Here is a 17,107-nt window from a genome sequence, read left to right on the forward strand (position 1 = left end):
CTTTCCACTCAGACCGGCGACTTTTACACAGTTCTGCCCTGGCGCACTGAGCTCGCCACGACACCTGGCGCTGGGAACACGGGGTCGAACCCCCCCGGGACCCACTCCAGACGCCCAGGCCTCTCCCCACAAGCTCTCTTCGTCCTCTTGGGCTCCGTCGCCGTCTGGGGATTGGGTTTCCTTAACCCAGGGCTTCCCTATCTTGGGCAGGAGGAGGAGTTAGAACCCCTCCCTCTCTCCCCCTCCTCCACCCATCGCCAACCCGATTTTTAATCTAATCTTTTATTTAAAGTCAACAGAGGAGCAGGAACTCCGGGCTCCTGCCAACAAGATATTTTTAAATAATTCCCCAACCTCTGCTGAGAGAAGCAGCCTTAAGGAACCTCCTTGTTTTCTCTTTCGTCAAGATTTAGGCAGCAGGGAGTGGGGGTGGCTTCGAGGGTCAAGGCTGAAGCCCGAGGGCTCTGCGGACTTGAGGGAGGGGGCGACTCCTGCAAGACGAATGAATTACAAATATTAAAAATATAATACGAGAGCGTCAATTTGGAGAGTCTTGAATCAAACCGAGAGCCGAACCCCCAGAGGGCTCCAGGGCACGAAGCCTTCCGTGTCCCTGTCGTGGGGCGTGCGGAGAGGGGGCAGGTGAATGCCCAGCTTGTGACCCTGAAGAGGGCGTGTCCTGGGCCATGACGGGATGTGCCTATAGACTCCGCGAGCCTATACGCACTCACGGAGGGCTCAGGCCGAAAAGACACCCACGCCCCCTCTCGGGGTCCTTGGCACCAAACCGCGCCCCCCGCGCCTCGCCCATCTCTTTCCCCAGCTGGGCGGGGACCACTGTTCTCTACATCCTCAAGGAGCTTCCGACCTACTGGGTCCCGTGGCACTTAAAGGCTCCCAGCCTTTCTCCCCTCCTGCCTTTCCCCTCTTTTTTCCCCCGCCTCCCGCCGACGCCCCCAGATCTCTCGGACTCGCCCTTCCTGAAAGTAGGCGAGGCCCAGAAGCTGAGGCTGGGGCGAGGAAGGAAGGAGGAGCGCAGCGCGGGGGCCGGGGGCGTGTCTTCCCAAGCCCCGCCCCCGGGTGCGCGCGGCGGTGGTGGCGGCTGCCGAGCCTCGCTCTGAGAGACAGGTATCGCTTAGGCGCCATGTTGTGAGCGGAAGTGGGGGAGCGCGCGGCGGCCGCTGTTCTGCTGGGAGCGGGCGCGGGAACCGGCGGGGGGGGCGGAGCTGTAGTCCCGGCGGCGGAAGGAGGAGAGGAAGAAAGGGGCGAGACCCGGTGCCCGGCAGCGGCGCGAGGCTCTCGCTCGGTGCGCGGACGTCTCCAGCCGGGCACGCGGCATTCGAGGGTCGGTGTCGGCGCCGAGCCCTCTCCCGGGCAGCCGCCGCTGCTGCCGTGGGGCTCGGGCGGCGACGGAGCGGGGCCGGCCGCGGGGCGGGCGGGGAGGGAGGAGGCGGTGAAGGCGGCGGGCCGGGGGGGAAGATGCCGCTGGCGCAGCTGGCGGACCCGTGGCAGAAGATGGCTGTGGAGAGCCCGTCCGACAGCGCTGAGGTGAGTGCAGCCGGGCGGCCGGGGCTGGCTCGTACCCTCCCTCCCCTCCCGTCGCCCCCGCCGGCTCGCTCCCCACCCGGGAGCCGGACACTCGGCCCCTTCCTCAGCCGCTCGCGTCTCGCCTCGGTCTGGGATTCCGGTTTGGGTAGTTGGGGTTGGTCTCTCTGCCCTTCTGTTCCTCCCACCCGCACCCACACCTCCCCTCCCTCGCTCGGGGGGCTGTGGGGTGGTGGCGCGTGGGGTTTGGAGTGGGCGCTGGGGCTTTGGAAGAAGCCGATTTTAATCAGCGTCGCGTGGGGGGAGCGGGAGGCGGAGCGGGGGCCGGCGAGGAGTTGGGAAGTTTGGCCCTGCCGGGTTGGGGGCTTCCCTGGCCCCGGGTGACTTTGGGCGATGAGGGAGGGGTAGGGATTGGGTTCACCGGGGAGCAGGGACTCTCGAGTCCGGCCGGGGGAGGGGGTTGCTGCGGGGACACGGGCGCGCGGGGGCAGGGACGGCGACCTGTGGGGGTTTCGGGTAGGGAGTGCAGGACAGCCCAGGGGTTTTGCCTCCCCCCATCTGCCGCAGCGGTTTCTGCTGCTGCAAAGGAGAAAGTGGAAGCCTGAGGTCCCCCCCCCGCGTTTCTGAGGTCGCTGAGCTCGAGGACCCGGCCCCCGCGAGTTTAACTTGAGTTTCCTGTCCATGGAGGTGAGAGGGTGCTATTCAAGGAGACCAGCGGCCGCCGTAAAGGGCTGTCGGGTTTTCCTCGCCCGGGATCTGGTGACCGTCCCTGAGACACCCTCCCGAGTGCTAAAAAACCCAAGGAATATACCCAAACAGGGCAAAACAGAATTTCCCCGGACACCCCACGGCACTGAGCTTTTCGCAGTCGCCCCTGTCCCGGAACCAACTCGGGGTCTGCGAAAATAATCCAGACAAGACCCATTCCAGGGCATCAGCGCTCTTCTCCGGAGTGGAAAATCAATTCCTGATGGTGGCGCGTCTGCGATTCTTCCTTCTTGACTTTTTTGCTGTCTTCTATCCCCACAGCGGACTTTGGGGGATTACAGGATGATAGGCTGCGTGTGTGTAATAGTTACTGAGTGAGTGACCCCATTTCTGGAAAGCATGACTGAAACGTGGGGGTGGAATGGGGCAGGCTCTGATGAGTGGTGTACTTGGCGGCCGCCGCTGCCCTGCCGGCCTCCGCAGTGTGAGAGGTGGATAGGGTTACTGGTTACGTCAGTACGACCGAGGCTCAGTTTGATCTGAGATGCGGGACACTTGCATTCTCCAGCATATAATGAAGGGGGAGGGGGATCCGTTCTAATCGCTTTTCAGTGTTTTCCTAGTCACCTCCACTGCTGTATAAAATGTTTACTTGCTCTCCCTAACGCAAGCAGAGTTGTAATAGTGCTTACGATTGGTGCTTAGTATTTTGCGACTTAGATCGTATTTTTAAAACCTAAACGCTGCTCTTGAATAAGAAAGACATTGATATATGTTACCTAAAATTTTTTTAAAGGGAATCATGTTTTTAAGACTGGCAGGATTACGAGAATTTCATTTAAAATTGTGTTAGCCAGTCTAATACTATAAATCTTTTATAAGAAAATCAAATTTAGAATGTTTAATCATCCTTCGAATGGGTAGTGTGAAAAGTAGTATGCCAGGGGGCTCTTTTCATTCATTTTTTTTCCTTCAGAAATTTTTTTTTGCGTTAAATAATATAGCTAAAAGGTTGATAAAATATGTTCTCAAAGTGCTGACCTTGTGGAAAGAAATTGAATTTGCTTTGAGCCTGATTTTTAGATGCAAACCTTAACATTTGCAACTTATAATCAGTTCACATTTCTGCTTGGCACGTGTCAATGTGAAAAAAAAATCGTTTAAAATTCCACCTTATCCTTTTCTATGTAGTGTACATTTGGATAAGGAAGGCACAAAACTGGTATTTACTTAGCTCTTATTATATGCCAGATACCGTGCTACATCCTATTTCATTTTCTTTCCTTGATCCAACAGAATACGATTACGGTCCCTATTGTTACAGATTAAGAAACTGAATCTCAGAAGTTAAGGGCCCAAAGATTATAAATAGTAGATGGCAGAGCCATAATTCAAAGCCAGGTGGATATAATTCATGTCCTTTGCTTTATATTAGGGTAGCTGCTTCAGATCCTTTGTGGAAAAATTCAGGGTATAAATAAATAAGCCAGTAGTTAGAGGTCATGTGTTTTTCAGAAACAATTATGGTATTATAAGAGGTCTCATTTGTTAAAGTAGTTATTTCGGTTACTGTCATGGTTTCCAGAATCTGGCAGATAGGATTCCGCAATTTGCCATGTTCAAAGAATTTTCTTGATATTCTGGCATGAAGTATGTCAAACAGCCAGTGTTGCCTAGATTTATTAAAACTAGATTTTAACAAATTGCCTTTAGATATTTTGTTGCCTTTGGTTGTTCAACTGTTTCAAGTAAATTGCTTCTGATAGAAATTTGGAAATATTGAGACCAGTAAGGAAAAGATTAAGAGTTTTCTTTCAAAAGTCTAATATTGGGCTTAATATTATGCCATCTCCTCCCCAGTAGGTTCTTATCAGAGAATAATTGTATTTTACCAGAGTAAAATCAGTTTTTTAAGATAGTCATTTACTTGAGTAAATACATCAAAAGTTTTCTCTCCAGGCTAGAAGATGTCAAGGTTGGTCTCTATAGGAATGTACATTTATGGTCTCACCCCTAGTAGACTGTGAACTCTTGAAAGCAGAGACTTTTTTTCTCTGTATCCTCAGCACTTAACACAGTGCCTGGCACATACATATTATGGACCCAATGGATGACTGCTGAGTGAATTATGAAGGTCAGGAATAGGGTGATTATCAATCTTATCTCTGTTCCTATCATTTTAACCTTACATTGAAATAGGAACAATCTTAAAAGACCTGAGTACCTCACCAAAAGTACAGACAGTTTCTTCATTCCTTTATATGGCCTTCCTGCTCTAAGATCTCACGTGAGTCTCATGGTGCTCGAAACAGAAAAACCCTTGTGGTGGAATTCAAACATGGGTCAGAACATGATAGGCTAGAACTAGGCCAAAGGTTTCAAGAAGCAAATTTAGGATAATAAAAGAAGTACTATGTAAGCAAAGTCAAGATTGGTACAAGATTAAAAACAAAATAGCTTCGTAAATAGTCCAGGTGAATTCAGAACTCTTTAATGAGTTATTTAAAGATGCTAGTATGTTTCTGAATATTTGACTATTGAGATGGATATCAAGGAATTGTGGCTATTCTGTTCTACAAATTCCTTGCTACTGCTGTCAAGGACAGCATTTACTGGATCATAAGCCTGACCTAAAGTGACACTTTTTTCTCAGTTTCAATAGAGTGAGGATAGTAAACCTAAAATTGAACAATTTCCAAAAGTAATAAAATTAAGGAGGTTATTTTGCTTTATAGAAATGTGTTGTATAAAAATAGCCACCTTGAATTCCTTTAAATAACAAATACTCATAATGCGTTGAAAAATAACTATATAAATATTTTTATATAGTTATATAAACTATATAAATATATAAATCTCATAAAAAATGAGACCCTTGTATTGGAAGCCATCTTCAGTAGATGCATGGCCATCTTTAACCTCAAAGATTATACTGGATTCTATAGTAGTTCTACTATATTAGGTTTCTTATGTTTCATCTATAGGGAAAAACATTCTATTAAAGTATGATTATTGATTGTGAAAAAAATGTTTTATTAAGTTTTTTTTTCCTTTTCCTGTTTCATTTTTACCACCTTTCAGGTTTTTTTCTTTCCCCCAAGTGAAGATCTGAGGAGAGGACAGGTATTGTTACATGTCAACTGTCAAGTAACTGTGACACATTACTGAACACTTCGTTGTTTTCAGTGATTATGATATAGAATGCCAGTTTTTGTTAAACAGAAATTTAGGAAAGTTTGCTTTATTTTGGCAACTTGATCCTGTACTGATGGGGTTGATCCAAAATGTGAAACTTCTTTGGTACATCTAAATTTTAAAATAAAGAGCTAAACTTATCTAATTAAAGAAATAAGTATAGGCAGACTTTGTCTTTTCTTTAGTATGTTTCTGGAAATCACAATGAGTATGTCCTATTTTTATATAAGGAGTGTGGCATAATTGGGATGTGCCCGCTTGACCAAGGACATGATATTCAGTAAATTATAGAATGATCAAAAATATAGTAGGTCATTTATCAAAAGTCTGAATTGCATAAGAATTTTGCTGAAGATTTTTTAAAAATTTATCATCCACTAAAAAATTCATACCATTGTGGTCACTGAAAAGATTTGCTCTAGAGTTCTGTGCTCAGGGACATATGATCTGCCAGGCTATGAATGATGGGTGACGTCAGGTGGCCCAATTTGCCCAGTGCAGACTGGATGTTTTAGAGCCAGTGGTTCAGATTACAATGTACAACAGTGACATCTTGGTGATCTCTTGGTAATGCATGAGTGTGATAGTGCTCAGTTGTTTATATGTTTTGGTGGATAACAAGTTTTGAAGCACTGGGATACAATTGTGCAAATATGTATATTACATATCCCATTCCCCAGTTCACATAATAGAAAAAACAAGCAACTGCATTTTAATACTTGGCATTAGATGCCCCCTTTCAGAGTTGATACAGTTCCCTGTGTCATTAATCTGGAACAATTACCAGATCTCAGATAATCCGGTTTATCAATTTAATTCCAAATAGCATGAAAGCAAAGATAAAACAACTATAAATCTTAATTGTTAAGTAAAATGTGTCAAGTTAACAAAACGAGCACAAATATACTATACAGTCATGTGTCGCTTAACAATGGGGATACATTCTGAGAAATGCGTCGTTGTGTGATTTCGTGGTTGTGTGAACATCATAGAGTGTACTTACACAAACCTAAATGCTATAGCCTACTACACACCTAGGCTCTGTGGTACTAATTTTATGGGACCAGCGTCGTTATATGCAGTTTGTCATTGACCAAAACGTCGTTATGCAGGCATGACTGTATACATTTTATAAAACAGATTCAGGATAAAATGTATCCATATAGACTGTAACTATCATTTAACACATTTGACCTATTTTAAGCAAATACTTTAGTTACTAACAATTAAATATTTCAATTTTACTTATCTCCTTATCATTTAGAAGGCACTTTGTGGGATAACTTGGATGTATGGCAAAGTGTTAAAGAACATAAGCTCTGGAGTTATGAAGACCTGGGTTTGAGTCCTGGCTCTGCCACTTAATAACTTTGTAATCTTATGCAAGTTATTTAATGTCTCTATGCTTCAACATCCTAATCTGTAAAATAGGGATGAAAATAATGTCTACCTCGTGGGGTTGTGGTGAGAGCTAAATGAAATGATAATATATATAAAGCACTTGGTTCAGCACATGGTTTAAGTATTTACTAAATAATAGTTATAGTGAATCATCTCTCTAACAGAACTGTCTGAGGAAGTTCTGTGTTTTTCCTCTGGGGTAATTTTTTCAGAATCAAGCAGAACAATTAAAAATGATTTGTTTGATCTGTTTAAACAGAACCATTATAATATCTGAATATAATAGGAGTAAGATGAACAGAAATCTCTTGAATCTTGTCCTTTTTTTGTATTGTTCCCCTCTTCAGTATTGCGTTTAAAGGGGGAAAACAGATAAAGAACATTTTGAAGAATATGTGTCGAAGAAGGAAGAAAGGAAAGTACGTTCACATTTTAACATTGCTCAAATTGGAAGGCGTCTCACAGTCTGTGGCATGTTGTTGTTTAATTAGCAGTGGGTTTTTTCCTCAGTAATATTTAAGATAATAGTGTATCTTACACATAATGGTGTCTTATAATCGATGAACTATGGTACATCCTGTATGTCAACTTCATGAAAGAAGTGTGTCCCTGAAGAAATGGATAAAGTCAATATATAGAGTCAATAAGTAGAATTTTAACTTACTTTCTAAAACATACCAAAACAAAATGTGCACAGCTTTTTATATTTTAAGATCAGTTCTGTTAATTTCATTTTTAGGGACGGAACTTAATATGGCACACCTCCTTGCCCAGTATTCTAAACACGTTTGTTTTGGTTATTTGAGTATGCCATGAGTAACTGGGTTTTCCTGTTTAGAAATATAATCCTTGGATTTGGTCTGTTATGTGGTATTGGTACTTAAGGAACTTTAAACGGTACCTACAGTATTTTTAACTGAGAAGTCTCTGGGAATGTTAAAGGTGTATCTGTGCCCAAGCAACCATCTCCCCCCTCCAAAAAACACAAAGGAGCATGGCATGATCAAGTAAATTTGGGAATTGTGGAGTTAAACAAGATTTGACCAATTTCTTTACTGCATAACTTCTTAGAACTTTCAAGATGTTGATGTACATGATGAATCTGCAAAAAGGATATAGCCCACAGCAGTTGAGACTTGATGTCAGAACCCGTTTTTCGTGAACCATCTATTAAAGTCTCACAGGACACAAGTGCTTTGCAGAACACAGTTTTGGAAAGTCTGATAAGTACAGTAACATGATCCAGTGTTGCCTGGAAATGAGCTGTTATGTTTGTATCAAAGCTTTTTCCTTTAACTGTCAAGACTTTTTGTTGCATTTTACATTGAAATCTTTCTAAAATAAATTGTATAGCAATTTTCCATCTTAATAGTGGACTAAAAATTTAAATATAATAATTTACATAAAAGTTTAAAATAATTTAAACTTTTTATTCAATGTTCTGAAAATTGATGGTCATATTCTACCTTATTATCAAGCTAATTGCCCCTACTAAATGGCCTCTACATTTACTTCCTCTGTAACTTATGTCTAATATTCATAGTTTTTAAAAACTCTCTTTTATCATTTGCTGCTTTATGCTACTGTCAATCTGCCTACCTCTCCCATTCTCCTTTTTAAATTAATTGCTTCTGACTTGCAGTTACTGGAAAACAGGTAGCTAGGGTTAATGATATTTTGATGCAGCCATTTTTAACTTGGGATCATTGTTACTTCATCTTAAAAAAGCAATTTACACTTACAGCTTACCAAATAATGTAAAATAGCATCCTCACCCTTTTTCTGATCTCTGCCCATCATATACACATACCTCTGGGGTCGGGGGTATTTGATGGACATATTACCTACTAATAAACAGCGGTTTTTATGCTTCAACATACCATAACAGAATGGCTCAATTACTGACATTACCTACTCTGCATATTTACCTTCCTCTCTTGAAGGTGTCAGCTGGAAAGGAATGTGAATGAACTAAAGAACAGGCAGCTACAAGACCAAAAGCTAGCCTATTGCCCCACCTGGAGTCAGGTCTCCACATTGTCTTTTGGGGGTGTTTTTTGTGTTTTTTTTTTTCCGTGAAATAGTGCTACTTTCCTGAATATTAGATACCCTACTTTATGTGTAACTCCAAAAGCGCCTTTATATTTCTGTTATTCTTCTCCTCTATTAGTATAAATTGAATTACAGCAATAGCATAACTTAAATCAGATTTCCCCGTCTTAACTAATATATCCTTGTTTTCTTACATACCTTAAAAACTAATTATTTTTTAGCCACCATGTAAATTGATTTTTATAATCTTACATATAATGATGACCTCATCTTCAAATCTGACCTGGTCATCTAGACTTCTGTGAGCTTGCCTCTAATCCTTTGGTCCACAAAGCTTGTTACAGGAAACTTGGTTCAGTCGTTTGATATGTGTTAGAAGCAGATGTCAAATGATAGCCTGAAGCAAAAGATCATTTTGACATTAATAGATTGAAGTGCATCTCAAGTGCAGTGTTTGGGGAGAAATCTTCACTCCAGAAATCTTGTAGAACCTATACTAAAAACCTCATTTACCTAGAATGTTATTTCAGTTCTTCACATTTAGAAGTAGAGAGTCTAGGGGCCGGTTCCGTGGCTTAGCCGTTAAGTGTGCGTGCTCTGCTGCTGGCGGCCCGGGTTCGGATCCCGGGCACGCACCGACGCACTGCTTCTCCAGCCATGCTGAGGCCGCGTCCCACATACAGCAACTAGAAGGATGTGCAGCTATGACATACAACTATCTACTGGGGCTTTGGGGGAAAATAAATAAAATAAATAAATAAAATTAAAAAAAAAAAAAAAAAGAAGAAGGAGTAGAGAGTCTACCTGAAAACAATACAATATAATAGGAAAGATTCACTTAAAAAAAAAAAACCATAAAACTATTTTGGCACCGTTCAGTAGCCACTAGTCACATGTGGCTATTGAGCACTTGAAATGTGGCTAGTGTGGCTGAAGAACTGAATTTTAAATTTAATTTTAATTAATTTAAATTTAAATAGTTACCTGTGACTATTGGCTACTACATTGAACAGCGCAATTTTAGGTTATAGGATTAGTACAAATTGAACTCTTTTTTCCTACACAAGTGTTTTTCAACTCTACCTTCTGTTATTTGTGTTTTGAAATTAATATGCTAAAGCTTTCTGTAAATGAAAAATATATTTAATATGCTTTTTAAAGTTATGTTAATCAGCTTTGTCTTATCTCTCTTCTACCCTAAAGATTTTGATAAGCCCTCCTATGTGGTACATGCCCCTCAGATCACCATTCTGCACTCTCTACAACTTTACTAGTTTTACAGTGACATTTCTCATTCAAGTGATAACAGTGAAGCATCGGGGAAATTTAGCTATCAAAAAGTGTTGCATTACATTCACTATACTGTGGTAATTAATGCTGGAAAAGTGAATTGATGCATCTTGGAAACTAACATTTACTGAATGCTCCCTCTGACTAGATGCTTTGTATATATCAACTTGAATGAGGTATATATAATTAGCCTCAACTTATACATGAGAAAACTGAAGCCTAGAGAGATTAAGTAACTTGCTCGTGGTTGCACAGCTAGTAAGTGGAGGAGAAAGGATTCAACCCCAAGTCTCACAGATTGAAAATTCCATTGACTTTCCATTAGACTGCCCTGCTTGAGTTGAAAACAACATGTAGGTGAGCAATTCAGTCTAGATGAAATCTCCTACAGAGGAGAAAGGTTCCAGGGGGTTTGCATAAGTAGATGTTTTTATGGGAATGTATAAAGTTAGAAAAGTTAAATCAATATTACTCTCCAAATACAACATGCGTTAAATATATTGGCTTTTGTGAGCTGGCCTGAGAAACAGCATTTGTGACACTGTATGGGAAAATGTTTTGAGATTTCTAAACAGCTATCTTGCAAATGAACATTTGAAACAAAAACTACAGTATTTAGAAAAGGGGGGCTGCCTAGATGTTACTTAACAGCTCTCCATACAGAAATCCCTAAGTGTGTGCTTGAGTAACTGTGCTCTGTTTTTTAATTGCAGCTTATTAAATCATTACCTCTTTATATTTGCATCTTCTTTTCAGAAAAATCCATTGAACACTCCCTCAAAGTGCCAGAAAACAGGATCTGGCTCAACCTGAAAAGTTGCCAATTATCTTGCTACAGTATAAGAAAAGGAAATTTAAAGAAAAGTTACACAATCATTGGTGGATTTTTTTTCCTTTGAATTTTTAAACTGTTAGGTCAAATAGCCCTAATTAATCTCTTTTAAAATTGAGATAAGATATACATACCACAAAATTCACCCTTGTATACAATTCAGTGGTTTTTATTATATTCACAAGGTTGTGCAACCATCACCACTAATTCCAGAACATTTTCATCACCCCCAAAATAAATCCTGTAATCATTAGCTGTCACTCCCTATTCCCTCCTTCCCCTAGCCCCTGGCAACCAATAATTTATTTTCTGTCTCTGTAGATTTGCCTGTTCTGGACATTTCATATTAATGGAATCATACGATATGTGGCCTTTGTGTCTGGCATCATTCACTTAACATAATGTTTTCAAGGTTCATCCGTGTTATAGCATGTATCAGTGCTTCATTCCTTTTTATGGCTGAGTAATATTTGGTAGTATGGATATACCACATTTTGTTTATACATTCATCAGTTGATGGATATTTGGGTTGTTTACATTTTTTGACTGTTATGACTAATGCTGCTATGAACATTCATATGCAAGTTTTTATGTGAACATATGTTTTCAATTTTCTTGGGTATATACCTGGGAGAGGAATTGCTGTCATATGGTAAGTCTATATTTAACATTTTGAAGAACTGCCAAATTGTTTTCCAACTTGCTTGTACCATTTTACATTCCCACCAGCAGTGTATGAAGGTTCTAAATTCTCCACATGCTCACCAACACTTGTTGTTGTCTTTTTCATTATAGCCATCCTAGTGTGTATGAAGCGGTATCTCATTATGGTTTTGATTTGCATTTTCCTAATGACTAAGGATGTCAAGGATCTTTTCATGTGCTTATTGTCTGCTTGTATACATAATTAATTCTTGTGTTTATTTCTACTGGTTTTGGAGACTTAAATGGAGTTTTGCTCTAATGCTGATATAGAAGATCCTCATCTATGTCTCAGAAAACTTAGTTTCAATTTGTGCTTTTAGAAGATTGTCTTCATTTTTTTGTGTGTGTGTGAGAAAGATCAGCCCTGAGCTAACATCCATGCCCATCTTCCTCCACTTTATGTGGGACGCCACCACAGCATGGTCTGGCAAGCGGTGTATCAGTGCGGGCCTGGGATCCGAACTCGGGCCGCCAGCAGCAGAGCATGCGCACTTAACCACTACGCCACAGGGCCGGCCCCGGTTGTCTTCATTTTTAGATGTGATAAATACAAAGCTTTTTCTAGAACGGTGATTTTCCAACTGGGTTAATAGAGCCCCACATCCTATGGAAGTACCTTAGGATACCTCATCACCTGGGCCACTCCTTCTCCCAGCCAGAGCAGAGTTTCTAGACAAAACAAGAGGTTAAAGGTTAATTATAGAAAGTTATAGAAAGAAAGCAAAGGTTGAGGCAGTGATATTTTTCCTTACAGTCTCCTCAGTCTTGTTATACTATTCTATAGTTTCTTATTTAAAGCAAGAATACAGAACTTGATTGAAGGTCAAGCAGAACAAAAGGTTTAGAATCTCTGAAATTAAATATAAGTCAACAGGTAAATGAATTCTTTTCAAGAATCCATCTCTTAAATAAAGTGAAATATATGAGTATTTCATTTAAAGAAGTAAAAATGCAAAACAAAAGCCTTGTTTTTCCTCCTTTCCTTAAAGTTCCTGCTGGCTATTGGTATAATTCAAGAGGAATAACTATCATGATGGATATTGATAGCAGTAAGGGGGGTTACTTAAAGAGAGAAATGTCACAGGCAATAAGATTTGCCTTGGATTATTAAAAAGAAGAGCTCATAAATGAGTTTTAAAGTGATCTTTTTCCCCTGGCTGTTCTGAGGGTGTATAGTATAGTATTAGGTCATAATGAATGAAATAGAATTCTTTCCTTTGGAATATTATAGTCTAAAATTACTGAGGTGGACAGGCAGTTGAATAACATGAAGCAAGCTAAATTAGCCAGGAATAATATAAACAGACATAATTGAATCTTTAGGGGAAAATTATGATCTGTGATGTTATAGCAGTTTTCCATAGTGCATTTTTAACCATAATGTGGAAAACTAGAAAATAAATGTTATTACCTCTGACACCCAATAAAGTTCCTTTTAACACACACATACACACACACAAAGAAAATAAATGTTATTTTCAAGATAATAATGAATTACTTGGAGGAGGCTTGTGATTCTTCCAAGATGGAGGAGCCCTACTTCTCCTAGGTCCTCCCTTACAACTAAAACACGTTAGATATAACAGAACAAATAAGCACAGGAACTCTGAAAGGTGGAAATAAGAAGACAGACTGCCCACAGACTTTGGGATTCAAGGAATGACACAAATAGTGTGTTCCCTGAGTTTTCTTATTGTCTCCCATATATCCTGGACAGGGTGCTGTAAAAGCCTCCAACCTGGAACCTCCAACAGCCATAGACAAAAAGGGCTCTAAGAAAAGCCTGTTCTCTTTACCCAGATGACTGAGGAAAGGGTAGCCTAACAACAGTAAACTTTTTTGGCAATACCTACGCTCCTGTAGCCAAACACCAACAGAAGAACCCCACCCCACTCCAAAGAAGCAAGTGGCAGTGCTCTGATTCCTCCACCCAGTGGAGCTAGCTGGAAGATCAGGGACCTAATCTCCCATTCCTTGCCTAGCAAAAGCGGACCGTGCTTTGATTCCCCCTGCTGGGTGGTTTTGGCGGATTGAGCAGGGACCTGATCCTCCCTCACTCCCCCATCCCACCCCTTGCAGAAGGAGGTGGTGCTCTTACTAGGGTAGTGTCAGTGGTGTCCAGCAGCCAGTTGAGCCTCACCCCAATCTGGAAGTGATGAGACTTAACAAGGTGGTATGAGGCAGGGCTAATCTGCACTAAGCCTTCTGCCCTGTGCTGTGAGGAGTTGAGCCTCCACCCTCATGCAATATCAACGAGGCAGAAGAAAGATGGTTGGAGGTGGGCTAGTCAATGCTGCTTCCTCACTCCCCTAATGTCAGTGGGGCCTCCACCCCCAGCTCCTGTCGTGAGGAGCTGAGCCTCCACCCCCATCTGGCATCTACAAGGTGGAACAAACTGGTGGATGGCAGGGCTAGTTGGCACTCCATTTCACCCTCTCCCCTCCCCTGTTGTCAGCTGGGCCCTTCAGGGAGCTGACCTTTCCACTTTACCTTGCAGCAACAAATCACTGTGAGTCAGCCCTCTGCTTGCGCTCTCTCTATTGTCAGTGGGGTCCATCAGGGGGCTGAGCTTACACCCCTACTCATTGGCAATGAGGTGGTGTGAATTGGTGCCCTAGTTTCAGTGGGACCAAGAGTGGAGCTGAACTTCCATTCCACCCATCTGCACAAAAAGCAATGTGAGTCATTGCTTCACTTTTGCCAGAGTAGTATTAGTGGGACCCAGCAGGGAGCTGAACATACACACTCACCCTGCCCTCACACTACACCTCAACTGGTGGACTGCCTACTAAAAAAGACTAAATAGGATCCAGATTCTTATGATCTCCAAAATGTTCGTTATACAGTTGAAGATCACTTATACTAAGAGCCAGGAAAATCACAACATGAATGAGAAAAATGTCAACAGGTACCAACGCTGACATGCTTCAGATATTGAAATTATCTGACAAGCATTTTAAAATAGCCATCATAAAAATGCTTCAGTGAGCAATCACAAACACATATGAAACAAATTAAAAATTAGTCTCGGAAAAGATAGAAAAGATATAAAGCAGAAAATGGAAATTTTAGAACTGAAAAATACAATAACTGAAATAAACACTGCATGGGCTCAATAGAAGAATGGAGGGGGCCAGCCCCGTGGCATAGTGGTTAAGTTTGGGGTGCTCCACTTCAGCAACCCAGGTTCACAGGCTTGGATCCCAGGCACAGGCTTACACCACTTGTCAGCCATGCTGTGGCAGTGACCCACATACAAAAAGTGGAGGAAGATTGGCAACAGATGTTAGCTCAGGGTGACTCCTCCTCAGCAAAAAAAAGAAGAAGAAGAAGAATAGAGATGACAGGAAAGAGTCAGTAAAATTGAAGATTTAGAGCAATAGAAATTATCCAATCTGAACAACAGAGAAAAAATAAACTAAAAAAAAAAATTGAGAGAGCCTCAGGGGCCTGGGGAACATTAACAAAACATTTAACATTCATGTCATCAGAATCTCAGAAAGCAGAGAAAAAAGGTGGACCTGAAGAAATAATGGCTGAAATCTTCCCAGTTTGGCAAAAGACATAAGCCTACAGATTCAATAAGCTGACTGAACCCCAAACAAGGTAAACCCCAAGTAATCCACACCCAGACACATCAAAATCATACCTTTAGAAATGAGAAGTTGCTTAATGGGTATAGAGTTTCAATTTTGCAAGGTGAAAAAGTTTTGGAGATTGGTTGCACAACAATGTGAATATACTTAACACACTGAACTGCAGGCTAAAAAATGGTTAAGATGGTAAATTTTATGTTGCATGTATTCTACCACAATTAAAAAATTTTTAATCAAACTACAAGTAAAAACAAAGAATCTTGAAAGCAGCTAGAGAGAAATAAACTATTACCTATAGGGGAGCAATGATTCAAATGATAAGCAGATCTCACATTAGAAACTATGGAAGGAAATGGCACACAGTTTCTCAAGTGCTGAAAGAAAAGAACTGTGAACCCAGAATTCTATACCCAGTGAAAATATTCTTCAGGAATAAAGGTGCAATCAAAGCAGTCTCAGATGAGGGGAAGCTAAGAGAATTTGTCCGTAGCAGGTCCTAAAAGAATGACTACAGATAGTTCTTCAAGCAGAAAGGAAATGAAAAAAGAAGGATCTGGAACATCAAGAATGAAGAAATAAGAATAATATGAATTCTACAGTCTCTTCCAGAAAATAGAAGAAGAGGAAGCATTTCACAAGTCATTTTATGAGGCCAATATTACCCTGATACCAAAACCTAAAGACAGTACAGAAAAGAAAACTACAGATCAGTATCCCTCAAGAATAGAGGGATCACAGAAGACACCGAATCCTCAACAAAATGTTAGCAAAACAAATCCAGCAACATATAAAAAGAACTATACACCGTGACCAAGTGGGTTTTATTCCAAGGATGTAAGATTGGTTTAGTATTCAAAAATCATTTGATGTAGTCCATCATATTAAAAAGTTGAAGAAAATTCACATTAATAATGCATAAAACATTTAATAAATTAAACATTTATTCATAATAAAACTCAGCAAACTAAGAATAAGAGGCAACTTTCTAAACTCGATAAAGAACATTTACAAAAAACCCACAGCTAACATACTTAATGGTGAAAGACTGAATGCTTTCACCTTAATATCAGGAACAAGGCAAGGGTGTCCACTCTTACCACTGCTATTCAACACAGTCCTGGAAGCTCTTACCAGCATATTAGGCAAGCAAAGGAAATAATAAAGGACAGATTGGAAAGAAACACATAAAACTGTCCCTATTTGCAAGTGACATGATGGCCTCCAATGAAAATACCAAGGAATCTACATAAAACTACAACTAATAAGTGAGTTCAGCCGAGTTGTAAGATACAAGATCAGCATACAAGAATAAGTGGTATTTCTGTATACTAGTGATGAATGTGTGGAAACTGAAATGAAAAAGTACCATTTGTAATTGCTCAAAAAAATACTTAGGTATAAATTTAACAAAACATATATATGACTTGCATGCTGAAAACTACAAATTGCTGATGAAAGAAATCAAAGGTCTGAATAAATGGAGAAGTGTACTGTGTTCATAGATTGGAAGATTCAACATAGTAAAGATGCCAGTTCTTCCCAAATTCTTCTGTAAGTTTAACACAAGCTTATTTAAAAAATTATATGGAAAGTTAAAAGAACTAAAATACCGAAAACAAGATTAAAATAAAGTGGGAGAGTCATTCCACCTGATTTTAAGACTTACTATATAGCTTCAAACTATATAGCTACTATATAGCTTTGATTACTATGTAGTAATCAAAATTCTGTGGTTGATAAAGGGATAGACATAGATCAGTGGAATAGAATAGAGAGCCCAGAT

The 17,107-nt window shown here is 40.8% G+C and overlaps 1 protein-coding gene across 4 annotated transcripts in view; it reads left to right on the plus strand.

Annotated features, from left to right (window-relative positions):
- Positions 1 to 1,072: 1,072 nt before the first annotated feature.
- RPS6KA3 (ribosomal protein S6 kinase A3) overlaps positions 1,073 to 17,107 on the plus strand; it is a 118,147-nt gene continuing 102,112 nt past the window's right edge. Inside the window, exon 1 of one of the 4 annotated variants that reach the window (XM_087427544.1) lies at positions 1,073 to 1,128. Coding sequence is in view for 3 of the 4 variants with exons in the window: in XM_087427543.1 (XP_087283669.1) it covers positions 1,480 to 1,548 (69 nt within the window). In the remaining variant the exon portion in view is untranslated. Of the gene's footprint in view, positions 1,129 to 1,234; positions 1,549 to 17,107 lie in introns of those variants that run through there. The other 3 variants (XM_087427543.1, XM_004435187.3, XM_087427542.1) reach the window with 3 other exon arrangements.

This window comes from Ceratotherium simum, chromosome X (assembly GCF_057802395.1).
Source record: "Ceratotherium simum simum isolate JZ-2026a chromosome X, ASM5780239v1, whole genome shotgun sequence".
Lineage (NCBI taxonomy): Eukaryota > Metazoa > Chordata > Mammalia > Perissodactyla > Rhinocerotidae > Ceratotherium > Ceratotherium simum.